Source organism: Astatotilapia calliptera, chromosome 11, assembly GCF_964374335.1.
Source record: "Astatotilapia calliptera chromosome 11, fAstCal68.1, whole genome shotgun sequence".
NCBI lineage: Eukaryota > Metazoa > Chordata > Actinopteri > Cichliformes > Cichlidae > Astatotilapia > Astatotilapia calliptera.
Window position 1 is genome coordinate 19,041,894 of NC_137432.1, and position 27,388 is coordinate 19,069,281.

General features: G+C 40.7%; 2 protein-coding genes across 7 annotated transcripts; one reads left to right on the forward strand and one right to left on the reverse strand.

Annotated features, from left to right (window-relative positions):
- Positions 1-661: 661 nt before the first annotated feature.
- On the forward strand, positions 662-27,013 carry LOC113032301 (sialic acid-binding Ig-like lectin 14). Of its 6 annotated transcripts, none has more exons than XM_080307903.1 (10): positions 12,347-12,465; positions 15,834-15,943; positions 16,140-16,502; positions 17,122-17,412; positions 22,833-23,081; positions 23,581-23,841; positions 23,946-24,036; positions 26,400-26,492; positions 26,598-26,661; positions 26,754-27,013. In XM_080307903.1, the coding sequence occupies exons 2-10, from the start codon at positions 15,898-15,900 to the stop codon at positions 26,787-26,789; spliced, it is 1,494 nt and encodes a 497-aa protein (XP_080164029.1). In that variant the 5' UTR covers positions 12,347-12,465; positions 15,834-15,897; the 3' UTR covers positions 26,790-27,013. The 6 variants fall into 6 exon arrangements, with proteins under 6 accessions (XP_080164030.1, XP_080164031.1, XP_080164029.1 ...); XM_026185130.2 differs by having other exon boundaries at positions 12,354-12,465; positions 15,743-15,943; XM_026185131.2 differs by having other exon boundaries at positions 12,354-12,465; positions 15,743-15,943; positions 26,403-26,492.
- LOC145431798 (uncharacterized) lies at positions 11,129-12,158 on the reverse strand. The gene is made up of 3 exons (XM_080307906.1): positions 12,024-12,158; positions 11,823-11,937; positions 11,129-11,691 (listed from the first exon to the last, which is right to left on the reverse strand). Exons 1-3 carry the CDS (start codon positions 12,123-12,125, stop codon positions 11,531-11,533), a joined length of 378 nt encoding a protein of 125 aa, XP_080164032.1. The 5' UTR covers positions 12,126-12,158; the 3' UTR covers positions 11,129-11,530.
- Positions 27,014-27,388: the final 375 nt, after the last annotated feature.

A 27,388-nucleotide genomic window follows, 5' to 3' on the forward strand; every position in this document is an offset into this window, starting at 1 on the left:
TCCATTTCCTTTGAAACCGTATTTTATCCTTTAAAAATTTAGCTCTCGAATAATTGCAGATTCATTTCTCACCATTCAGTTTCAGTTCTACAATTCAATTTCAGTTCCAAAATTAAGTTTTTTGGGACTTACATCCGGTTCAAGAGTAATCAAGCGCAGATTAGTAGAACTACGTTTTACTAGCGGACCGAAAGTGTTACTGACGGGAATCTACAACGTCTTGAGCTGAATTTGTCACGGCTGGGGCAGCAGTCGTGTTGTAGATGAATGAGGACCCAAAATGCAAGCAAGCGACTGATAAAGAGTGTGACGCTTATTTACAAGTGGCAATGGCAGAAACAGACAACGAAGCATGAGAAATACTAACGGAAATCTAAACTGGGAAAAACTAAATAACAAACCTGAGAGCATATGAAAAGGGCTGCGGGGCAGAGACACAGAGACAGGACCGACGCATCATGCAACGCAGAGATACACAGATGAACTCAGACAAGCCAACAACAAACACAGACCGACACCCACTAAATATACACACACACACGGTAATCGGGTAATCACACACAGGAGGGGAGAACAGCTGATCCTAATACACATGATGACTGGAGGATACAAGCTGAACACAATGACAACAGACACAGACCTTCAGAATAGAACAGGAAATCCAGAACACGAGCCTTCAAAAGCAGGAAACACACAGACTGATTTACAACACAACACGGGGACATGAACAGAGCACCGAGGACAGACACAGGTAGTGCTGATAAAACACTAAACTTCAGGTTCAACCCTAAACTAATACAAAATCAGAATAAACACAAGGCACAAAAATGAACTTCAAAGAAACACAAAACGCTGGGTCAAAATGCCCCAGGACCATGACAGAATTAAGACTTCAGAAGTCATTCATCATGTCGAATGACCAGCGGATAAACTCTCAGGTTGGTAATAAATGTATTACATGTATAAGAACAAGCGTCATGCTAACAAATGATAGCCGTACAGTAACTTTTATGCTTATTGTAGCTGTTAGCTAAAAACGCTAATTTAGCGTACTTTGCCCTGAATTCAGCTTTGACAAATAAATATGATCGACTGTTGTCATCTTGTACCCTCTCAGAGCCCTGTATGCCTGCAGAGACCCCTACAGAAGGGAAACAAATTGGGCTTCTTTTTCAGAAGCCCAATTTGTTTCATAGTTAGATGCCTGACTGACAACTGTATAAACAAAAGCTACACACATTATTCGAAGCACATAGCGCACAGTCGTAAATTCCCCCTAATTTTGGTATGATCCGAGCTCAGGCACTAGGCAACTGAGCACAGAACTTACACATGTGAGCGAGGGGGGAGAAGCTGCTGCCTGCGAGGTACCGGTACTAGTTTTATTTTGTTGTATTTATCCGCAACACCTTAAAGGCCGGTCCGTGAAAATATTGTCGTGCACAAACCGGTCTGTGGCCCAAAAAAGGTTGGGGACCGCTGAATTAAAACACCAGGAAAAGAATTGTGGACCTCCATAAGTGTGGCTCAATTTTGAATACAATTTGGGTGCCATTTTAAATTAAGAAATACATATGATTTATCTCGGTACTCTTAAATTTAACAAATAAAATTTTTATATTTATCAATCTAAAAAAATCTAAATCTAAAAAATAGGGAGGGCGGTGTGCATTGTCAGGGCGATGGCATCCTCTGTGGCTCTGTTTGTCCGACACCCGAACTGAAGAGGGTCCAGTGTGTCAGGAAGGGAGGAGCAGATGTGACCTTTGACCAGCCGCTCAAGGCACTTCATGATGAGGGATGTCAGTGCAACAGGGCGGTATTCATTCAGACAGAGAGTTTATTTATTTTGTCTTTTGATATTGTCATATTCTAGCTTTACTCTCAGTTGTCTGTATTTTATTTTAATTGTATTTTTAATTATTTTTATTTATTACATACCACGTGTTTACATTCAGAATACAAAAAAGACAAAACATTGCCAATGTGATCAGTTGTCCACTATTAAAAACTTTCTAATTAGTCTTCCCAGACAAATGTAACGCGGTTAAGGGACCAGGGCGCCTGACTGCAGCCTCATAGACAATGAGCAATCAGAATAAGATTCGACTATGGAGCCTGAGGGTGTGAATAAAACACAGGAAACAAAAGTAGAGCTCAAATATATATATATTATGTTTGTTATGAGAAGTGTATAGACGGATGTACAAAAGAAATAAAAACATATGCATATATATCACAAACAAAAATAATGTTGACAATACAAAACAGCTTATTAGGTTCCAAAAGGAGGTGGGATGAGGTGTAGTCCAGTATGTGATTTAGTTTAGTTCCATGGACCTGTGATAGGTCATGTGTCAACAATTTGTGATTCAGTCCATAGGTTCACAATTCCTACCGCAACGTAGCGGTGGTCGGGTGGCTCGCCATCTCGCGCTGATCAGGGCTGATCGCGGGAGAACAAAAAAAAAACCTGACCTAAACAAGGTCAAAAAACAGAAATTATCATTCACAGAAGAAAATGAAACAGCATTCTACTGCTGTGACAAAATAAATACATAAATAACAAAGTCAAGTAATCAATGCCACGTTTCATACAACAATCAATAAACCATCATCTCTTATAATGAATGTCATTCTAAATACTATTATAGAAAGACATTCTCATGGGTCCCATCAAAGTATATCAGCGTTAAAGCTAATAAATATTATCCAAAGTTAATCAAATATATTTACAAAACTCATTTAATCACAGGTGTTGCGCAACAGATTCAATAATGTAAATGGAATTTAACTCAATGCAAAATCTCATAGGCCGTTTCGGCATTTCATCAGAAAAGTAACAAAAAACATCCAAAACGGACAAAACTACAAAAATCAAATCACTCATTCAACTCTAGATACGTTAAATCAACATTCGGCCATAATGGAATAAACAAAAACAACAATATTCAATAGATGACACTAGTAATTGCACTTACTGTCGCTAGCCTAGCATTAGCTTACCGGCATTGTAGGATGTGCGATCGCGGCTCCGCATGTACATTAATTGTGACAAAACAAAACAAACAAATAACTCACCGTTGAGTCGAGTGTGAGGTAGTGTAAAGATGAATGAATCGGCCGGGTTATTGCACGCTGTCAACTGGCCTGTAGTGCAAATTTTGTCGTGATCTGACAAGTACACCAACCACAGGGACAACAGCAGCCAGAGGAGCAGGGACATGCAGCTGATTGACCCGGAACTTATACAGGATTCATTCCCGCCACAATAAAGGGACTGGCGGAAGTGGGGTCAGAAGTTACCGTGGTTACACTCTCCCCCCCTAATCTCATGGACGTCCTCGTACATGGACTAGGCTGGCAGCGAATGACTGGTTGGCTGAGGTGTGAAGGCATCGTCTCCTCTTCTTCATCGTCTTGAAGAGCGAAGGAGAAGACAGAACTTAACCCATGCAGGAAGGTCTGAACGCTCTTTAACAGAGGCTTACCAGGCTTGATGTATTGCAGCCGATCAGGAGGATTCCTGGTGCGGGTTGAATGCCTCAAGGGTGGTTCTGCCTCAGGACTGAGAGGCTCTGATTCAGTAGGTGAGTGTTGTGACAAGTTACTTCTGGATCCTTCCGAATCAGAAGACAGACTTTCTTCATCGTGAGAAGTTTCGACAAGATCAACTGGCTCAAAGCCAGCTTCCACGGTTCCGCTAGCAATAACTTGTTCCTCTTCAGCAGGTACAGGTTCCTCTGAGAGGATAGCATTCTCTTCCTCTGTAGCCAATACTACAGGGACATCGGGCTGGTTGATAAGTGGCACAGGTTGCGGAGTATTGGGTAAGTCGATGGTTGTTGTGAAGGTGACAGGTTCAGCAGAGAAGGGAACAGGTAGGTATGAGATTAGTTCCTCTTCGTCATTGTTATCAGCATCATCAGCACGTACAGGAGACACGGGTAAGACAGGCATTTTCCTCTTCTGCTTAGTAAGCATTTCCTTTTCAGGTGGTAAATACCCACAGGGCAGTAGGAGGTCTCGATGTAAAGTTCTCAGGGGCTTGTCTTGGCCTTCGGGTCGAACTGTATACACAGGAAGAGTGCCGGCTTTCTTCACTACAATGTACACAGATGACTCCCATTTATCTGCAAGCTTGTGTTTGCCTCTTAGCCGCACGTTCCTCACAAGAACTCTGTCTCCAACATTCAGCTGTGATGCAGTGACATTTTTATCAAATCTGTTTTTGTTACGTTTCATCACCTTTTCTGAGTTTTCGATGGCCAGCTTGTAACTTTCTTCTAGGTGGGACTTTAGTTTGTCCACATATTGTGTGTGGGATGTTGATCCTTCTTTGGCAAGGGGTAGTCCAAAGGCCAAGTCCACCGGTAAGCGAGGTTGGCGGCCAAACATAAGCTCATATGGTGAAAAACCTGTAACATCGTTTCTTGTGCAATTGTATGCATGCACCAGGGGTTTTACAAAATCTTTCCAATGGGATTTCTGTTGAGCTGTGAGTGTTCCTAGCATATCCAGTAATGTTCGGTTAAACCGTTCAACAGGATTGCCTCTTGGATGGTATGGAGTGGTTCTTATTTTGTGGATCCCAGCCATTTCACAAAGCTCTCGGATGATTCTGGATTCAAAGTCAGGGCCTTGGTCACTGTGCAAACGTTCTGGGATACCATAATGCACAAGAAAGTTGTCCCATAAACATTTGGCAACAGTCCTGGCTTTCTGGTTTGGTGTTGGCACAGCAATGGCATATTTTGTGAAATGGTCAGTTATGACAAGTATGTCTTTGACTCCACGATCTGGTTCCACAGAGAGAAAATCCATGCACACCAGTTCCATGGGATGAGAGGTTTTGATATTGACCAGAGGTGCGGCTCGTTCAGATGGGGATTTGCGTCTCACGCATCTTTCGCACTGTCTTATTTTATTGACCACATCACTTGTCATCTTAGGCCAATAAAACCGGGAACGGACCAAGTCCAGCGTTCTGTCAATTCCCATGTGACCCATTTGATCATGTAGGTGGTTAAGTACAACTGGTCGATATTCCTCAGGTAGCACTAGCTGGTATGCGAAGTCACTTCCCACTTGTCTCTTCCTGACGAGAAGGGTGTTATGGAGCTCCAGTTTATTTACTTCTCGCAGTAATAGAGGTAGATCGGGAAGTTCTTCCCTCAGGAATGGCGGTGGTGACTCGCCTCGTTCAACCTGAGCTATGACATGCCGGATGACAGGGTCAAGGCGTTGTTTGGCTGCAAGGTCAGCTGTTGAGATTTGGGGGAGTACCATGGAGGTGAACTGGATGTCGTCCGTGAAACTGTCAGGCAGACTGTCGACATTGACAGACATGGATAACACCAGAGCAAGATCAGGATCCGTGCTTGAACTGTACATCAGATGACGGTCACAAACTGCTTTGATGGTATGCTGGTCAATAGAGACATAATCTGGTTCATTGAGATGTTGCCATGCAAATCTCCAGATTCGCTCACGTTCTTTCTGTGACAGAGGATCATCAGACAGTTCACCATGAGGTCGGCGAGACAAACCATCAGCATCCGAGTTCTGCTTTCCTGCTCTGTAGATTAATTTGAAGGTGAAAGTGGACAAAGCTGAAAGCCATCTGTAACCGGTAGCGTCAAGTTTTGCTGATGATAAGAGGTATGTTAATGGGTTGCTGTCTGTCACAACTGTAAACTGAGCACCATAAAGGTAGTCGTGGAATTTTTCAGTCACCGCCCACTTCAAAGCAAGAAACTCCAATTTGTGGGCGGGATACTTTGACTCGCTCCGGGAAAGGCCTCTGCTGGCATATGCTACAGCTCTGTTTTTTCCATCCTGCTCTTGATACAGCACCGCACCAAGACCTGTGGCACTGGCATCAGTGTGGAGTGTGTATGGTTTCTGGGGATCAGCAAATGCCAGAACTGGGGCAGAAGTGAGTTTGTCAATAATGGACTCAAAAGTTTGTTGACACATTTGCGTCCATCGTCCTCCAAATGGCTCTTTGGGGTTGAGGTAATTCTCTGGCTTTACAGTTCGTCTCAGTTTCCTCTGAGAAGGTGGATAACCAGCAGTGAGTTCATGTAACGGCTTGACAATGGCCGAATATCCCTGGACAAAACGTCTGTAGTACCCAGCAAAACCAAGGAAAGATCTTAATTCCTTCAAGTTTTTTGGCACTGGCCAAGAAGTGAGTGTGGAAATCTTGTCCAGATCAGTTTCAACACCAGCCTGGGACACTACATGGCCCAGATACTTCACCGATGTCTGGAAGAACATGCATTTCTCAAGTGAAAGCTTCAAGCCAAAATCTTTGAGTCTGGTGAGAACTTTCATCAGGCGAGCTTCATGTTCCTCAAGAGTTGGTGCAAAGACAATGAGATCGTCAATGAAAACCAAGACTTCTTTTAGATTTAATTCTCCCATGCATTTTTCCATCAGCCGTTGGAAAGTGCTTGGTGCGTTGGTAATCCCTTGTGGCATCCGATTAAATTCCCAAAATCCTACTGGGCAGACAAAGGCAGTCTTTGCCTTATCCTTCTCCTCCATTTCGATTTGGTAGTAACCCGACTTGAGGTCTAGCACCGTGAACCACTTTGATCCTGCAAGTGCGGAGAAGGTGTCTTCCAGTTTAGGCAGAGCATAAGCATCTTTGATTGTTTGCAGATTGAGTTTACGGTAGTCAATACAAAGACGTATACTGCCGTTCTTTTTGCGTGCAACCACAATTGGAGAGGCAAATGGTGAGTCAGATTCTCTGATAACGCCAGAGTCAAGAAGTTCTTGCAGGTGCTTCCTGACAGCATCAAGATCTTGAGGGTGAATTGGTCGTGGTCTTTGCTTGAAAGGAGTTGGATCGGACAATTTGATTTGGTGTTTAACTTTGTTGGTCCTGCCGAAATCCAGATCGTGTTTGGCAAATACTTCAGGAATAGTGTTGAGTTTTTGAACAATGCGTTCTTTCCAGTCTGGAGTTAAGGGGGAATCTCCAAAGTTGTATGGTGGTTGAGATGGAGGTAACAACTCTATAGACTGGTCTGAATACTGGGTGGGTTGCTCTTTGGAAATGACCTCTTGGAAGGCGCTGATTTCTGCAATAATAGCTCGAGCTGGAATGTGGATTTCATGGTCGGACTCATTACTCACTACAACAGGCAGAGAATATGGCCGACGTTTAGGTAAGTCCACAAGGCAGGTTTTTACTAGGAGTCCACCAGGCAGAGAACTGGAGGTGGGTTGTTCCAGAATAACTGCTTTCTCACCTTGGAATAGCCTTGTGACCAGGCATCCCTCAAGGACAGTGGTTTGGCCGGCAGTAATCGTATGCGGTTGGTCTGACTTTAAGATTACAGGAGCATACTGGTCATTTGAATTCTGGATGTGGCGACACTGGAGGATTTTATAAACTGCAATGTAACCAGAACCAGATGGCAGGAATGACTGCTCAGAGAGGGTATCACAGTGTTTGCTGTACGCAACGTCAAGAGTGTTGGTACCAACAAGTATCATTGGGGGTGATTGCTGGACGTCAGGCACGACAAGCGCAAGTGTATCAACATTAATGGATGAACCAAGAAAATTAGCTGGGAACGTCATGTTAATCTCAATGTATCCCAGGTAAGGTACGGCTTGTCCATTTGCTCCTTCTACTTCCAACAGATCATCCAGTGGTTTGATTGGATGGTCTGAAAGGTAAGTATTATAGAAGGAAAAAGGAATCGTAGTAACCTGAGAGCCAGAATCAAGAAGACAGTTGAAATGGTTGCCTTTGATTTGAATTTGGCCTGTGCTTTTGGTCCCCACAAGCCCTTTTGGCAACAATGGAAATTTGTTGTGGTTTCTGGGACTGTTCGTGCACGCAGCTCCTGTGTGTCCCACCACAGAAACTCCTTCTAGTTTAAAGATGAAGTATTTCTAGCGTCCCACTCTTGCTGTTTTTTTCTTAATTGGCTCTTTTTCTGTTCAACAAGACTGGAGTTTGCTCTGTTGTTGCAGGTGGAAGAAACATGGCCATCTTCTCCACAGTTAAAACAGTACCATGGCTTGGGTCTGGTATTTGACTGAGGTGAAGAATGACTGGATTTGGTTTGTCGTGGCTTAAACTTTGACTCGGTTGGACGTTTTTGGGACAAAAGTTGGGACATTTGCTGTTGGAGGGTTTGGAGTTGTTTTTTCATTTCTTTTAGCTCTTCATTGGCTGTAGAGTGCCCACAAGAACAAGTACTTTGGGATTGGATGTTAGCTTTTTGTTTTGATGAACCGATGTATTTCTTCATAAGTGACTCCTTAGCAATTTGTCTGTCTTCTTCTGTCCGTAACGACAACAACAAGTCAGAGAAAGGTGGTGGGTTGTCCTTTTGCTGTTCTAATTGTAGTTTGGTTAGTATAGTGTTATCCCAACACCCACGACAAAACTGCTTCAGCAGATGCTTATTCATGTCAGCAGCTGCAAGTCCTCCTTGCTTTACAACAGTGCTGAGGGTTAGCTGCAATCTTTGGAGGTAAGCGGATGGTCGTTCACCTGGATTTTGAAGAATGTTTAAGTATTGAGCATACAATTCTTCACCATCTTGAACTGTTCCAAAAGCGGAGTCAAGTACACTTAGTATGACTGAAGGCAATGTGTTGGGACTTAGACCTTTAACCAAATCAGCAGCAGGTGACAACAGGCTCTCTATAATACGCCTGGCGACGTATAGAGCTGACAAACTGGGGTCGGCAAGCAGTAGATCAATTTGGGAACGCCATGATTCAAAATCTGCTTCACTACTTGGCTTAGGAATCCTTCCTGAAAAAGCACGGAGACGTAGTGAAGTTGTGGTGCTTATGTCTGGGTTTCGGACCACATGCTCAACAACAACCCTTTGTATTTGTGGTGGGTTGAGATCAGGGGCTGTGAGTGATACTCTTGGAGTTGGTCCAGTCTGGCTTTGACGAGGTCGTGCCCCCTGCTGGTCAGTGGAAACCTGTCTGGCAGGAGGTGAAGACAATTGCTGCCGCTCCAGTTCCCTTTCTTCTTCCTCTACACCAATGTCCTCATCTACTCCATTTTCCTCATCATATTCAACTTTTCCATCATCACCTGCTCCTGCTTCATGCAAATGTTGACCAATCTGCCTCATTACTGTCTTCAAGACATCTTCAAACCGGTGCCCGCTGCGATCAGCAATATGCTTGAGCTCTTTGAGGTAATTGGGAGGGGGACTGCTGCTGTCCTCCGTGGCGGCGTACTCACAGGCCAAAGCTGTGACGCGGAAAACAAGGTCGGCAACACTTTTAGAACAGTGGGTGTATGGCAGAAACGGCTCTAGAGTTGTAAAAGCAGTGGTATCTACAAACTCAGCGATCAGGTTTTTGAAGAAAGTACTTGCGGGATCATTTACGTAAAAATGACGGCTAAGATTCCCATAAGTACGCAAGTAGTCAAGAATTTCATTATCGGATTTTGTGTTAGACACACCGGAGATCATCACAGACTGTGATATATTTATGCCAGAAAGTGCAACTGAATCCATTTTTGATTTTATGTTCAGCAAAAGCGAAGTAAATAAGTAAAGAAAATTGTACGTAAGACCCCAAAATATTCACACACAAAGGCTCCTGACTGGCTCGCCACTTGTAACGCGGTTAAGGGACCAGGGCGCCTGACTGCAGCCTCATAGACAATGAGCAATCAGAATAAGATTCGACTATGGAGCCTGAGGGTGTGAATAAAACACAGGAAACAAAAGTAGAGCTCAAATATATATATATTATGTTTGTTATGAGAAGTGTATAGATGGATGTACAAAAGAAATAAAAACATATGCATATATATCACAAACAAAAATAATGTTGACAATACAAAACAGCTTATTAGGTTCCAAAAGGAGGTGGGATGAGGTGTAGTCCAGTATGTGATTTAGTTTAGTTCCATGGACCTGTGATAGGTCATGTGTCAACAATTTGTGATTCAGTCCATAGGTTCACAATTCCTACCGCAACGTAGCGGTGGTCGGGTGGCTCGCCATCTCGCGCTGATCAGGGCTGATCGCGGGAGAACAAAAAAAAAACCTGACCTAAACAAGGTCAAAAAACAGAAATTATCATTCACAGAAGAAAATGAAACAGCATTCTACTGCTGTGACAAAATAAATACATAAATAACAAAGTCAAGTAATCAATGCCACGTTTCATACAACAATCAATAAACCATCATCTCTTATAATGAATGTCATTCTAAATACTATTATAGAAAGACATTCTCATGGGTCCCATCAAAGTATATCAGCGTTAAAGCTAATAAATATTATCCAAAGTTAATCAAATATATTTACAAAACTCATTTAATCACAGGTGTTGCGCAACAGATTCAATAATGTAAATGGAATTTAACTCAATGCAAAATCTCATAGGCCGTTTCGGCATTTCATCAGAAAAGTAACAAAAAACATCCAAAACGGACAAAACTACAAAAATCAAATCACTCATTCAACTCTAGATACGTTAAATCAACATTCGGCCATAATGGAATAAACAAAAACAACAATATTCAATAGATGACACTAGTAATTGCACTTACTGTCGCTAGCCTAGCATTAGCTTACCGGCATTGTAGGATGTGCGATCGCGGCTCCGCATGTACATTAATTGTGACAAAACAAAACAAACAAATAACTCACCGTTGAGTCGAGTGTGAGGTAGTGTAAAGATGAATGAATCGGCCGGGTTATTGCACGCTGTCAACTGGCCTGTAGTGCAAATTTTGTCGTGATCTGACAAGTACACCAACCACAGGGACAACAGCAGCCAGAGGAGTAGGGACATGCAGCTGATTGACCCGGAACTTATACAGGATTCATTCCCGCCACAATAAAGGGACTGGCGGAAGTGGGGTCAGAAGTTACCGTGGTTACACAAACACAGAAATTCCTGAAACAAGCGGTTAAAAAACTTGTTTTTCTTTATAGTGGGTTAGATTTGGTAGATGTTTGGTTAATGCATGGTGTTTGTGAACGCAGCATGAACATTCACGCCTAATGTAAGCAGCTGTAGCCTACTCCCATTTCCTGGCAACTTGCACTCATTCCTGTAGAGGGTGGCGAAGATCACAAGTTGTCTTTAAGTATTGCAGATCACTAGTGATGGGCAGATGAAGCCCCATGAAGCACTGAAGCTTTTCATCCAATTGGTTCACCCCAACGCGAAGCTTCATGAAGCTTCATTTGCTCTAGTAGGACACCTACTGGACGTAAAAATAATAGCTGGCATGAATTTGAAGAGTGTGGCATTTTGCACACAGCCTGTAAATGTCAACAACAAAAGGAGTGTGTAAACAATGTATATTGTAGTGATGGCAGTATACTGTGTATATTTATAGTGGCAGTATGGGAAATGATTATTTGGAAATGCTTGAAATGGAAATGATCATTTACTGTGAGGTGAGGTGTGGTTGGGGTGTGGACAGTAGTTGTGCTTTTGTAACGTTGAGGTATGGACAGCTACACACTGCCTCAGTCCTGCCTGTTCACATTTTATTCTGTAAAAACTAAATTTTCACTGCTTTTATGACCTTTTTAGTGGGGAGAACATAGCTGGGATTTAATGATTTAACAAATCTTTTGAATCCTTTGTCCTCCACAATGCTAAATGGCTGGGAGTCCTCAATCACCATGCTGACCAGGTCTTCATCTATTTGAGATTGTTCTCCTGAGGAAAGACAATAAAGATAAAGCACAAATATAAATATCACACACGTAACTTATAACAGTTGTATAATATTGTTATATCATTTAGTAACATTACTGCATGCTATATTATCATTGCATTTGATGGCTCACCTGGTCTTGCTCCACAATCGCTGTTCCCCTTATTCTCATGCAAAGCTCTGTAGTGCCTAAGCATGGATGAGGTGTTGTTATATCCCAGCTCCCTGGCACATAGCAAACACTTCACCTTGTACAAAAGTCAAGACAGCTCAACATAAATTGTATTGCACCATCAGTATCATGAAAATACATCTTCTGTAGAAATTTACATACCTTGTTGGGAGGAATAAGATCAAAATGTTCCCACACAGGGGAGGACATCCTCCTCTTCTTAGCTGGCTCCATTCTCTCCTGACTTTCTCTCCTCACTCTCATAATCCTCCAAACGGTCTCCAAACTCTCTCTAACCGCAGCTCTCCATCAAACACCCACATTTTGAATGAAGTCTGAGGGGTTTATATCGCTGTCATATCTCGCGGCAAAGTTCGAACCACTTCATGAACCAGTCACGTGGTACAGCCGGGCAGCGAGGCTTCGGACGTCATCATTTTCAGCTCCTCCCATAAATGAAGCAAGCCTCGATACGCGCTTCGCGGAAACGCCCCCTCCATTACTCGACACACGCTCCGAAGCCTCGATACAGAACGTCCCATCACTACAGATCACATTCTTTTGTCCTGCCAATTGCTTAAAGCTTTGTAACTGTAAAAGGGTGGTAAGTAGGATCCTGACTGTCTGCAGTTTGGCTTAAAGTAGCGTGAACCCTGGCTGACTACTTTCTTTCTCTTGTTAAAGGCCTACACACTGCTGCTGTCTTGTTGTAGCCTGGTTTTTGCTTTGTTGCTGTCGTGTTGATTGGCATTTGTTCATTGTTTTATAGCGTTTCAGTGTTAACTGTTTGTTATATTTTAATCAAGCTTTTAAAAGGACCTGTATCTTAAAGGTTGTGTGTGTGTGTTTACTCCTTTTTCTTTTGTATCTTATTTACTGGGTTGTTTTTATATTGCTTTATTTATAATTTAAATCTTTTCTTGAGTGGAGACACCGCCAATGCTGGGGCAGAGGCTAGGCACGTGTGGTGGAATTCCCTTTTATGCCTGTGAATGTACACACCGGGAACCAAGTATAACGCACCATTTAAGTTGCAGTGAAAGTGGCAGTGAGGATTGCAGAGAGACTGCAACCTTGGGAACTCCTCAGTGTAGGTTGCCTCCCCAAGTGGTGGTCTCCTCTTCTTTTAAGTAATGTTTGTTAATAAAGTGTCTTAATTAACCCTGTTACTTAAGTTGCTGTCTTTTCTGCAGCTCTTTATTTATATTTGTTTTGTCCAATAATCGGTGAAATGGACTCTGTTTGTTAATAACGAGCCTGTGTGCCACTTGTAATTGTTACGATGCTTACACTGGCTATTGTAATCTCTCCTGGGGTGTAACTCCCTCCCTAGGTGGCGTTGTCAACACCATTTAGTTACCTTCACCAGTTTTCCTTCTTCACAGCGCCACAAGTCGGAACATTTGGTGTGGATTGGCTCTGCTTCCCATAGCAAGTACACAAACACATCAACCAGTGTAGCCAAATAAAAGATGAACTCGTGTTTACCTGCACACGTGTGTACCCATATAAACACTTTTTTTACAAGAAAGCACAGAGTAAAGGTAGTGTACTTTTGCACGTTAGCTAAAATGTTATATTCACCGGTTGTTGCCCACATTACTTTAGAAAAGCCACAAAATGAAGAGTGAGGTCTTGCTGCACTGTCATGTGACATCGCATTTGACTAAAACAGAGCTGGACAGTGAAACAGTGCTGTCAAATTAAAAATAATCCATTACTATTTTGGTAGTCATTCTATATACCAAAGAAGCCGGGTCCCTGTTAATTTAATGAGAAATATAATAGAGCTGAAATCCAAACAAATTGCAAATTTCTTCCTTTAGATACACAAAAAAAATTTTTTTCATAGATAGAATCATGGGTGCAGAGTAGAGCTGGGCGATATGAGATTTTTTCATATCACGATATGTTTTTTTCATTTCAGGCGATAACGATATCTATCACGATATAAGCCAAATAACTATATTTGTAAGATTTAAATGTGCCGTTGCTCACAAGTAAAATGTGAAATAATCAGCAGCTTGTTTTTATTTAAATATTTATTTCCCATAATAAGTTCAACAGGGTAGATGTACTTAAGGAACATGAGACTTTTTCAGATAAATAAAGGCAAATATTGCAAACTACACAAAAGGCAGCCGCTAAAGCGTTTAAGTTTCAAAATAGAACAAACGAAACAGACTAAATTGTCAATTCCACTTAGAAACAAAATATTAATTCTAAAAATAAATCTTAGTTTGTTTTACAGAAGAACAGACAAAATTGACTAACTTTTGTCAATATCAAATAAACTGAGAACTAAAAGGAAATTCTCAATCTCTCCTTGTTGTATAGCTGAGCTTTTCAAACAGTTTTAACAGTTACTTTAGTCTGACAAAAGCCGAATGACGCATTAGCGCTTCCAGTCAGAGACTGAGGCTACGTCCACACGTACACGGGTATTTTTGAAAACGGAGATTTTCCGTTTTCGTTTTAAAAAATAATCCCGTCCACACATAAAGGGAGAAATGAAAGAAAACGCTGCTATGAACATGCCAAAGCAGCAGGTGGCGCTAGATTCCTAACCGTGCAGAAATGTTGGCCAATCAGAAGTCTAGAAGCCTCGGTGGGAAAAAGTAAACAAAGCTGGGGCATAGAAGCAGAACCGAGTCGTATGTGTGGAGGGACAGTAACTGTGTGTATATGTAAGCATTTAAACACTGCAGAGAGTACAATTAACAGTAACAGTATTGTAGAAATTCATTTCACCGAAACAATAACGTGGCGCACAGTGTGACGCATGCACCAGTTTATTGTATTTCCAGACTTGCTTTCGGCACGCTACTCTGTTTTTTGTCAGACTTGAAATAGCCGAAATACCTTCACACTACGGAACTTCTATGGCTCTTCCGTTCGACAATCTCTCCGGCATTGGAACCATCATCTGTTTTCTCTTCGGTCATGCTCGGTTGATTTTTCTAGTCGGCACACTCATTTCCTCCATTATGCGCTGGCTCCATTACCCGCCGGCTGCTTCCCAAACAAACACACGTGCGGCTTGGTACTTGTGCTGTACGTAACGCGACGTGACGCTGCGGCTGTGATTGGTTCGGCTCTGCGCTACGATACTTGATTTGGATTGGCTGACCTTTTTTTGTTTTTTTGTTTTTTGTTTTTTTTATATTAAGAGGACAAGAGCGGCGAGGTCTATCGCGATAGCTTAATTTCTCTATCGAGTAAAAGTTATATCGCGATACATATCGTTATCGTTCTATCGCCCAGCTCTAGTGCAGAGTTGTTTCATAGGGGTGGCCATAGCGAGGCCACTAAAAATATTGGAGTGGCGCACCATAAACAGAATTTCAGTTTTATTATGCTCTTGTCAAATATAGGTCACTTAAAATATGTCGAGAAAGAAAAGAATTATAAGTTTATAAGTTGATTTCACTAAAAATAGATACATATAAAAACAAAATAAAAATTCCTTTACAATAATTTGTTTAAAGGAGGAATAAATATCAAGTTAATGTTTCGATGAACTTCGAGGGTGTCTTCCTCTCTCGTGCTCACATATGTGGCGACCAGCGATTTTTTTATTTTTATTTTTTTTTCTTCAGGGGCCGGGGTCAGTGTAAGAAATGCAAAGGCTAAAATGCATATCTACAATAACTCATACTCTTAAACATGTAGAGCCATCAAAATGGACTTTCTGCTGTGCGTGTGTCTGTGTGCACGTGAGAGGGTAACCACATTTCACTCTGAACATGTCAAACTGATGTGTAAATAAGGAGGCAAAACCAGCAGGAAACCACACGCTGTGATCAAGCACAAACCATTTACAAAACCTAACAAAGAAAAAAATAGATATGATGAAGTTAATTTTCTTCTCTATTTTGCAGAACATGCAGAAAAAAGTAAGATGAGTGTGATAAAGTGGTTGCAAAATGTGTGAAAAGTAAAGAGGCAACTTCATGTCACATGTTTCTGAAGGAAATTTAAAAAAACACAGACATCCTTGTCACCGTATTTGTTGGCGTGACAGTGAGAAGAAAAGATGGTCTTACAATGGTCTTTGTTCTTCATGTACATTTGCATTAAAGGTATGGATAGTATAGACCTTTAAAGTATAGCTGAAAAATTTAATTCTCACATTTTCATACATCTTTGTGTAACACATAATGTCGGTATTACATGATCTTTTCTTTATTTTCACACACATTTACATTGTCCTTCTTATGTTGGTAGTCTTATTTATTTGTTTTGTTTCATCATAATTTACTCTCAAATTTATTACAGTTACTCCAACAGAAGCTTCATCTTGGACCGCTGCTGTGCCATCCTCAGTGAAAGGTCTCCTTGGCTCATGTGTGGTGATCCCCTGCTCTTATAACTACCCAGAACCACAAAAAAGCCCCCAGACCTTCACGGGGATTTGGTATAATAATGATAATCAAGTCATCTGTCATTCTGATGCATCTCAAACTCCAGCTCAGTTTTGGAGTCGGACAAAGCTGCTGGGAGACCTCAGCAAGAAGAATTGTTCTCTGATGATTGATAAACTTACAAGAAGAGATGAAGGGACCTTTCATTTCAGGATTATAATGGAAGCTTATACCGTATTTTCCTACTCAAAGAACAAAATCTCTGTTTCAGTGATCGGTAAGTTAACTGAATGAATGCTATACAGTTACACTCAAATTATCCACTCATGTGGAAAGTGTTATGGTACTGGTTCGTTATTTCTATGTTTCCGGACTAAATAGTGTTATTGGAATATTCCTCGTTGATTCCTAATTAGTGTCAGCTGTATTTCCACCTGCTACCCATCCTCTCGTTACCCTGTTGTGTATATTTATGTCCTCAGTTTCCCATTTCCCACTGTTGTATGCATCTCTCTGTGTTTTAGAGTTCTGTGTTTTGTTCCTTAGCTTAGTGTTAGAATTTTTGAGTTTTTTTTCCGTACAGCAATAAAGCTGCTTCTTTAGTTTACTATTTGGTCTTTCATTGCTGGGTCCTGGCTTACCTGCCACACAGCATAAAGTCAAATCATAGTAAAGTGAAGTCCACATTATCATATTGTTAGATTTTTATAAGAATGGTGTTTTGCTTTGTTTTTTCTCTTATTCCCTTCTCCTCACCTTAATCTGTTTCCTATATTAGTTCTACGCATTATGGTATTTGGAAATTCAACAATTGGATTACGTAGTCTTTGGATTTGCAAAAAAAATCACAGTTAGTTTGGGTCTTAAAATCATCTTGATCTTTCTTGTTAACACAGATGAACCAAATCCCACTGATTTCTCTGTGCAAGAGGAGGTAAAGGAGGGTCAAACTGTGTCTGCATCCTGCTCTGTGTTTCACTCCTGCCCCACATATCCACCTTCTTTCCACTGGAGTCACTCTGGAGAGCAGCATTTTCAAGCACAGAAGCTTCATGATGGCCAGTGGAAGGCAACATCAATTTTAATGTTTCGCTCAAACCGCACTGATCACAACAAACTGTTACAATGCAGGGTAACATACCACGGAGGAAAGCACCAAGAAACATCCAAGACCCTTAAAGTACAATGTAAGTGTGCACTGACAAATACATGTAGATGAAAGAAAATCTTATAAATATTGTAAAAATGATCACTTTTAAAAAATCTAGAATACAATGGTCTTTATAGTTATAAAGAGAAGACTATAGAAATCGTAAAACCCACGAGTGAAATTGCAACAAACCAGGCTAAGAAAGCACAAACCAACATAATGAAAATTAAGGGTGTTCCGACACTAGGCATGGTTGCTTTGTTACATGTGTTTGCAGTTGTTAGAATTAGAAAGAAATTAGGGAAAAGAAACATAAATATTGAGAATTACATTCAAAACAAAAACTAAGCAGAACAAGTTAAAACTTTTACAGTTTAATTTGTTACTCATATTTTATTTTTTTATTTTATTTTATTTTTTTACACAGAATGTGAAACTGTTTATCTTTAAATATATATTTATTACAAGCTGGCATAGAACAAAGTGCCAATTGATTTGTGTATGTCAATTACTTCATATGACTAACAGTAAAAAAAAAGCACAGAGTGCTCATTTTTAGGAGAAAAATGTTGTACAGTGGGATGCAAAAGTTTGGGCAACCTTGTTAGTAGTCATTTTCCTGTATAAATCGTTGGTTGTTACAATAAAAAAAAATGTCAGTTAAATGTATCATATTGGAGACACACACAGTGGTACTTGAGAAGTGAAATGAAGTTTATTGGATTTACAGAAAGTGTGCAGTAATTGTTTAAACAAAATCAGGAAGGTGCATAAATTTGGGCACCACAAAAAAAAAAAAGAAATGAAATCAATATTTAGTAGATCCGCCTTTTGCAGAAATTACAGCCTCTAAACGCTTCCTGTAGGATCCAACAAGAGTCTGGATTGTGTTTGAAGGTATTTTGGACCACTCCTCTTTACAAAACGTCTCTAGTTCATTCATGTTTGATGGCTTCCGAGCATGGACAGCTCTCTCTAACTCACACCACAGATTTTCAATAATATACAGGTCTGGGGACTGAGATGGCCATTCCAGAACGTTGTACTTGTTCCTCTGCATGAATGTCTTAGTGGATTTTGAGCAGTGTTTCGGGTTGTTGTCTTGTTGAAAGATCCAGCCCCGGCGCAGCTTCAGTTTTGTCACTGATTCCTGGACATTGGTCTCCAGAATCTGCTGATACTGAGTGGAATCCATGTGTCCCTCAACTTTGACAAGATTCCCAGCAGAGGTGGGACCAAGTCATTGTTTTGCAAGTCTCAAGTAAGTCTCAAGTCTTTATCCTCAAGTCTCAAGTCAAGTCTCAAGTAATGTCAGGCAAGTCAGAGTCGAGTCTCAAGTCACTGGTGTAAAAGTCCGAGTCAAGTCACAAGTCTGAAACTTTGAATTTCAAGTCCTTTCGAGTCTTTAAAAAAAACAAACGAAAAAATAATGTTGCAGTTATGCTAAATGTAAATATTAGACCATGTAATTTTAAAATCTGTGTTTTTCTCAACACATACAAAATAGTGAACTTAGAAAATATACACAAATTGTGAAATTGCACCTCTTTAAAATGCAGCTCAATTAAACTTAGCTCCTAGAATAATTTTCACCGACAGTTCTGAGATACGCTGCATGTTATTCTTGGATGCAGTTGTAGGACCAGCTTTAAAATCGCATGACAAAAATATCATACACATTAAAAAAAACTGTATCACCAACGTAGCCTGGAAAACATTTGCTAGTTAGATGAAGTCAGCTATCTCATCTTAGCATATTTATATGCATATTTATAATCATACGGTTCTTGGAGTGAGTGAATACACTCATGAAGTTTAGTAACTTCAGGTCACTGCAACAAGCCCAGGTACAGTTTACCGACGGATGGGTGCAGGACCTTGAAATGCACCGTGTAGAACGAAAGACCATCGTACGTATCATAAGTTTACCAGTCTCACAAATCGTCGTCATAAATACACATTCATTAACCGTTTATTAATATAACCTTTGAGCTCAACGGTAATTAATTAGTAGTGGAAATAATTTCTGGTAGCATCACAGAAATGTAGCAGTGACAATAATATTGTATGCTGTAATCGTACTGGACAATTAGTGATACAAAAAACCTGTTTTATCCTGTGAATAAAAGTATGTGTTTTTGTCAGTGTACCATAATAACAGAGGCGAAACGCAATATTGTGTCAGGACAATTCACTATTTATGCACAATAAATAAAGGAGCATAGCGCGACAATTTCTGTTCAGCGCCAGACTTGCTTGTAACCTATATCACCAATTATGTTAAGAAAAATGACGCATTAACTACAACAGCAGACTGACCTTTGTGTAAATGCTTGGAGCAGACTAACCTGTGAGCTGGAGTGTTCTAGGACGTTATATTTGATCTTTGAATGGCTGCAATCCAGTCGCCTCTTTGTTACTTCGGAAACATGGCTCGAACAATTTCTCTTCAACGACGTAATCCGATAACAACCGATCTCTTTACCCGTCGGCTTCCCGTGGCTGTCATGCGACCGGCTATTGCAGTTAATAATACAACAGCTTCTTGACATTTTTGTGTTTCTTTTTATCGCTGTGTGACTGATTTTAATTGAAAGCCTGCGTGCGCTAGTACCGCTTGCCACGAGTTCCCAGAATCCTTTGCGGTTCTACCCGTGAATGACGTCACATTTTCAATCTCTATATAATATGCATGTTAAATTTTATATTTGGGGTAAAATATCAAGTCTTTTCAAGTAAACCGGTTCAAGTCCAATTCAAGTCCCAAGTCATTGGTGTAAAAGTCCAAGTCAAGTCACAAGTCTTAGAACATTTTTTCAAGTCAAGTCTAAAGTCATAAAATTAATGACTCGAGTCTGACTCGAGTCCAAGTCATGTGACTCGAGTCCACACCTCTGATTCCCAGTCCCTGCACTGGCCACACAGCCCCACAGCATGATGGAACCACCACCATATTTTACTGTAGGTAGAAGGTGTTTTTCTTGGAATGCTGTGTTCTTTTTCCTCCATGCATAACGCCCCTTGGTATGCCCAAATAACTACATTTTAGTTTCTTCAGTCCACAGCACCTTATTCCAGAATGAATAATGAAGTCCGAATGTGCTTTAGCATACCTCAAGCGGCTCTGTTTGTGCTGTGGGCAGGGAAAAGGCTTCCTCTGCATCACTCTCGCATACAGCATCTTCTTGTGTAAAGTGTGGCAAATGGTTGAACGATGCACAGTGACTCCATCTGCTGCATGATGATGTTGTAGGTCTTTGGTGCTGGTCTTTGGGTTGACTCTGACTGTTCTCACCATTCGTCGTTTCTGTCTTTCTGAGATTTGTCTTGGTCTGCCACTTCGAGCCTTAACTTGAACTGAGCCTGTGGTCTTCCATTTTCTCAATATGTTCCTAACTGTGGAAACAGACAGCTTAAATCTCTGAGACAGCTTTCTGTATCCTTCCCCTAAACCATGATGGTGAACAATCTTTGTCTTCAGATCATTTGAGAGTTGTTTTGAGACCCCATGTTGCTACTCTTCAATGAAAATTGAAAGAGGAGGGAAGCTTACAATTGACCCCCTTAAATACTCTTTCTCATTAATGGATTCACCTGTGTATGTAGGGTCGGGGGTCACTGAGCTTACCAAGCCAATTTGAGTTCCAATAATTAGTTCTAAAGGTTTTGGAATCAATAACATGACAACAGTGCCCACATTTATGCAACTGCCTGATTTTGTTTAAACAATTATTGCACAATTTCTGTAAATCCAATAAACTTCATTTCACTTCTGAAATATCACTGTGTGTCTCCTATATGATATATTTAACTGACTTTTTTTTTTTATTGTAACAACCAACGATTAATACAGGGAAATATTGACTATTAACAAGGTTGCACAAACTTTTGCATGCCACTGTATGTGCAATCATGTTAAAGAACACTTACACAAAACTCCAAAGTAATTTGAAAACTAAGCAAAACCCAGTAGCATGTACAACCACCTTTGGCTACAATGACTTGTAAAGTAAGTAGCCGTTTCTCACATCATTTTGAAATCTTTCACATCTTTAGAAGGTTGCTTCATTTCATTGAGGTTTGTGGACACTTCTTTATGCACAGCTCTCTTTTAAATTGTCACCACACAATTTAAATCTGAGATCTAAATTTTGACGAGGCAACTGCAAAACCTTGATTCTTTTCTTTGTCAGTCATTCTTTGGTAGGTAATGTCCTTGGGATTATTAACTAGTTAAGACCAAGCTGCAAACAAGCTGTAGCCTCATGTTTGACTCTAGAATACTTTGATATACTGAGGAGTTCATGGTTGAGTGAATGACTGCAGTCATGCTGCCCAGATTTTTGGTGGGTTTTTTGATTTATTCATTTTTTTTTTTAACACTGCATTTTTATTACTAGTTTGTTTTTTTTAGCATTGTAGTTTGACTTTGGGGTGAATTTGTTGGGACATCAACTCCTGGAAAGACTGCAAACTTTCTTGAATGTTTCCTACAGTGAGAATAAGCTTTCACACTGCAGAATGAGAAACTTATTTGGAAATGGCCTTATGATCCATTTCAGAATGATGGGCAAAAACAACCACTTATCTAATTTAGCTGCTAATGTATTTCTTCCTTTGTGTTGTGGTTAACACAGCGGTTCCCAACCTTTTTTGCGCCACGGACCGGTTTATGCCTGACAATATTTTCATGGACCGGCCTTTAAGGTGTCGCGCATAAATACAACAAAATAAAACTAGTACCGGTACTGAAAAAAAGAAAATTTATTCATAACACACGTGAAAAGACCAAGGAAAACCGAGTAAACGATAAAAACGATAACAAAATAATACTGAAAACCGATAAAAACCCTGAAAACTATACATTTCACACCTGAGCCTCAACTCTCGCGGCCCGGTACCAAACAACTCACAGACCGGTACCGGTCCGAGGCCCAGGGGTTGGGGACCGCTGGGTTAACACACACCCAAAATGCTACAGACCTGCAAACTGCCAAAACCTCTGCTTGCTGACACGATAAGTCATCTTTCAGTTGCCTGATAATTGCACTGAATGAGCTTGTGCCAAAAAGAACTGTAAATTCTATGCCTTTCTATATGCATCCTTTTTAAAATGTTTTTATGAATTATTTATAAATTCGTTTTTCTCTCTTATTTATTTATTTTTTGTTTTGTTTGTTTGTTTAATGAACAGCGACATCAGTCTAGTGGTATGACAATGACTCACTGACTGAAAGTCGATTTAGTCTTAACAACTACTGGATTGACTGCTTTGATATTTTGTCAGTATATTCATCATCTCCAAAATATTGGTGACTTTCATCGACTTCCTGAACTTTTTCATTTGGTGCCACCGTCATGTCAGAATGTTGAAATAAGCTCAACCTTGACCTGACATTATGTAAAATAAGATAACATGCTGCACAGTAACATAATAGGATTAATATTTCTATGCAGATGCTCCAGTGAATGTGAAGGTTGAGTACCAGTCAGTGGATGAGGGAGAGACTGCACACCTGAAGTGCTCCAGTGATGCTAACCCTGTCAGCAGCTATGAGTGGCACAGTGAAACTGGTGCTCTGCTGAATAAGGGACAAACCTACACAATGTCAAATGTCTCCAGACATTCAATAGAGTCCGTGTACTGCACTGCTGTCAATGAGGAAGGACAAGACAGATCAAGCACCATGAAGCTCAATGTGTTATGTGAGTACAAAATGGAAGAAATATAACAACAAAATAGATTTTCATGTGAGTCAAAGATAAACTTTATTGACACCTATTAATCCTTAAATTCAGGTGTTTTCAGTCCCGTTGCCACTGGTGCATAAAATCAGTCACCCAGCCGTACAGTCTGCCTTTACAAGCATTTGTGAAAGAATGGGTCGTTCTCGAGAGATCGTTTAACTTGAGTGTGGTACTGTAATAGGATGTTACTGTTTTGAGAAGCCAGTTTTTGGAATATCTAGGAGGAAGAAATTTCAAAATTAACATAAAGTTACAAAGCAGTGTCACCAAGTACTGAGGCGCATAGTGTTATTGAGTCATCTGACTCAATAACTCCAAAGTTCAAAACTTCTGCTTACATCATGGCAACATGGCATAAATTTAGATTGCTGAGCAGCTACTTTTATCCATATAATGTATATAATAAATGCACAACTATCTTTTATCTCCTAATTATAGCTCTCAATTGTCCTTACAGATCCCCCTGATATTAGGACTTCCTCTAAGTGTTTCTCAGAGGATGATGTGGTAAAGTGTGAGTGCATCGTGGAGTCCAGGCCTCCCAGCATGGTCCATTTTGTTCTTGGTGACAGAGTCCTGCAAAGCACCAGCATAGAGACAGTTGGCTCTGTTACTACTGGAACTCTGCAGACAGACTTTGGGTCCTTTAAGTTTGTTCACTGCCTGGCAAACAACACACTGGGAAATGCTAACCTCACATTCTTGTTACCTGCTACTGGTAAGAAAAAAATTTCAATCTCAAGAATCTCAAGCATTAATTATTATCACTTTATATTTACATGGCAAAACAAAAAATATTCAATATGCCTTCTTTTTGAACAGACAACATGCAGAATATTTTCATAGCCTCTGGAGCAGGTGTGATTGTTCTGATTATTCTGATAGCCACTGGAGTGGGTGTTGTTAGAAAATGGTGAGTTTTGGAAAATATTTGTATTTGTATTTGCAGTTCCCCCCTCCAGGGGCAAGGGTACCTAGACCCGGTTTGTAGAGTACGCTTGGGGAGTGTGATTGTGTGTACAGCGTCTCTTTATGTCTGTCTCCACGTTGGTTGAGTGTGGAGTAAGTGCATATGAGAGCATGAGGGTGGGAATGGATGTTTGTATCTGTGTGTGCCTGTATTTCTGTGTCTATATGTCAGTTTGGGTGTCAGACGCCACCTCTCTGGGGACATCTTAGGCCCTCCAAGGTTTGGAGGCCTATCTCCCCCTACCACCACTTCCCCTGCCAGTGGCGGACTCCCTCAGACATCGGTGCGTTGGTGGTTCTTTGTGTCCGGGGATGGGCGTCCAGGTACACACCGGCTCACTCCTTGGCGGCCGCTTATCGGGGCCTGGAGCCTGGGGCTCGCTCGGGCCACTTCGGAGGTGGGGTGCCCCCGGCCTCTCGCCCTGGGGCTCGGTCACTCAGGCACGGCTGGCTGCCGACGGAGCTCACGGGCACGTCACTGCAACTCCCCTTGGCTTCTGCTCCGCGGCTGCTGAGTGAGCCCTCATCTGGGACTCTCCTCAGCTCTTTCTGGGACAGTGGCGCGGCTGCCCCTCTGTTGGTCTTCCTTGGTCTCTTGTGTTCTGGGGGCCTCTGGATGTCTGGAGTTTTGATCTCCTCCATACCTGCTTCATACCCTGGAGGACGGGGCTGTGGCCCCCCCACACCCTCTAGCAGATGATTACATGAAGGAACCTTTTAAAAAAACAAGCGCGTCCATGCTCACAGGTGTACACACGGGTGATCACACCCACAAACTACACCCTTTTTGGCTCCTACCTCAAAGCACACTGTGTTCTGTTGATCTTATGTGCTGCACAATAATGTTTAACATTTAGTATTTACTGTCATATTCCCATATATCATTGTGATGTTGTTTATTCTATTACTCTTGTTCTCTTCTGCTTGTTTTCTTTTTTCTTTCTCAGCAGGTGATCCAGGTGATTGATATATGCATTTTTTTTTCTCTGCCCGTTCTGTTGGTTTTTGTCTTTTGCCCTTCTCCCCCGTCCCTCTTCTCAGCTGTTTCTCTTTCCCTCTTTCTTTCTCCCCTTCTTTCCCCCAGTCAAGTCTGTCCCGTATTCAGTAAGTGAAAATAAAAGAAACAATAAAAGGTGAATCAAATGGACCATTACGGCAAGGCTGGGATGGTCAATTTGGTAAAGTAAATCCATTGGGCATCTTTGTTTGCCTTTAGACAATAATTCTGATGGCAAAAGAGCCAAACGGGACAGGCAAAAAAAAATAAAAAATATTTGTATTTCTGAAATGGTGGTTGGAAAAAAAATCTACACAATAACAGACATTTTTTTGAGGCTTTGACAGCCAGACCACCTAAACAAGGTATATTGCCTATGTCCTTTGTTATTCAGTTAAAAGAAAAAGCAGCACATAACACAGGAGTTAAAAAAAAGTATTCAGAGTAAGAAGCAGAGCACCATGTCTCTTGGAAAGTACAGAGCTGATTAACTATGAAGTCAGAGCTACAAATAAAACACAGACACAATCCTGTAGCTTGAAAGAAGAAGTCACACACATTCATTTCTTACTTCTACTTTGGTGAGTTATAACAGTCAATACTTTAGTGAAATCTATCTCAGATGTTATTTGCATCTTTTCTGAGTATCAGCACAGAGAGAAGCTGCTGCTGTGAGGATCAACTTTTCCTTTAGATGTGTGTTATGGTGTTGAATTCTTTGTTATTTTCATTTATAGAAAGACTGTTAAATGAGCAGCATAGCAACATTAACAACTAGTATCAAAGACAACTGTGGTATTTAAAAATGCTCCTTTAAAAACAGATTATCCTAAATCACAAACACACACCCCTCTTCCTCTCTCTTCATGTTTAGTTGGGGAAGAGAGAAAAAAAAACAGGCTAATTGTGTTCTTCTTCTTTTTAATAAAAACAAAATCCACTGATTCATTGTGCTTTTACTTCAGTAGCATTACTCATGAGAGGTATGTTGACAAAAATAAAAAATAAAAATGTTCAAAATATAATCTCTCTATAAATGAAACATGCACACATTGACTCCTGAAACTGCTGCTGCTGCTCTTTCAGTTCAGACCATCATAGGCTGCTATGTTCCATGAGATCATTGTAATGATGCTTATTTTTGTCACCCAACATGTACAAAAAAACTTATCTCAGAGCTTGCATCTGAAATTCATTTATTTTTGTTTGCCCATCCAAATATAGCAGCCAAATGTGGTTCTACTTAAGAGGTTACCAAAACTGACAGCTGTCTTTCTCATGTTCTTATTTATTTTATTGTTTTCTGCCAGCAGGGGGCGATCAGGGGAGACGCCAACATCAGACTTGGGCACCATGAAAGCAGAGAGACCTGTGGAGCTCCCTCGTTATGCCCCAACAAAAAGGTTTTGATTCTTCATCTTAAGTTTAAACAAACAATCTCACTCGTGATTAAATATGATTTAAGAAGATGTGTAACTTGATTTAATGTTTTTGCATTCTTTCTGCAGGAAAGAGGACAGGAAGGATATGTCTTGTTCTGACATTTATGCCAATGATCATCTCTATGGCAATGTAGGGACAAGTAATGATTTTTTTTTCAATAATTCATTCATAATGTGCATGCATAAACAAAGTGAGTGAATTAATCTTGTTTCTCTGTCTAGACTGACTGCGATGAGTCAATATACAACAATGTGTAGCGTGTGGAAGATCAGCTTCAGTCCATGTTGTTATATGAGTCAAGAAAAAAGAAAAACCTTAAACAATTTGAAATATTAATTGTTTATTTCTGTCATCTGTCATTTTCTTTCTAAAACACAATTAAGTAAATACTAATCTTTGTGCTTGTTGCTCTCAGAGGATTTCTTTACTGGTTATTAAATGATGTGCTTTGAATTATTACCAATAAAGTACTCTAATAATACCAAAGTTGTCTGGTTACTAAACATATTTAAGCTTTGATTTTTATTTAACTCATTATATAAATGAGTGTAATTTTTAAAAAAAAAGGGGGGGGGGGCCTAACACATAGAGTCAGGCAACCATTCGTACTCACATTCACGGGTAATTTAGACCAACCCCACTAACTGCATGTCTTTGGACTGTGAGAGGAAGCCAAAGTACCCAGAGAGAACCCATGCAAACACAGGGAGAACATGCAACCTCCACATAGAAAGGCCCGGTCAGGTGGTGGAGACTCAGGACCTTCTTGCTGTGAGGCAACAGCGCCAGCCACTCCACCACAGTGCTGCCCTAAATAATTTCTTATGTAACAAAATATAAGAAATAGATCATTTTT

What these genes read in the sequence shown, in the direction of transcription:
- LOC113032301 (XM_080307903.1), top strand. Translation starts at nt 15,898, where the DNA reads ATGGTCTTACAATGGTCTTTGTTCTTCATGTACATTTGCATTAAAG. An exon ending in CAAGACCCTTAAAGTACAAT is followed by an intron (nt 17,413 to 22,832) that starts GTAAGTGTGCAC and finishes ATTTCTATGCAG; the next exon opens with ATGCTCCAGTGAATGTGAAG. An exon ending in CGTTATGCCCCAACAAAAAG is followed by an intron (nt 26,493 to 26,597) that starts GTTTTGATTCTT and finishes TTCTTTCTGCAG; the next exon opens with GAAAGAGGACAGGAAGGATA.
- LOC145431798 (XM_080307906.1), bottom strand. Translation starts at nt 12,125, where the DNA reads ATGAGAGTGAGGAGAGAAAGTCAGGAGAGAATGGAGCCAGCTAAGAAG. An exon ending in ATCTTATTCCTCCCAACAAG is followed by an intron (nt 11,938 to 12,023) that starts GTATGTAAATTT and finishes CTTTTGTACAAG; the next exon opens with GTGAAGTGTTTGCTATGTGC. An exon ending in CGATTGTGGAGCAAGACCAG is followed by an intron (nt 11,692 to 11,822) that starts GTGAGCCATCAA and finishes GTCTTTCCTCAG; the next exon opens with GAGAACAATCTCAAATAGAT.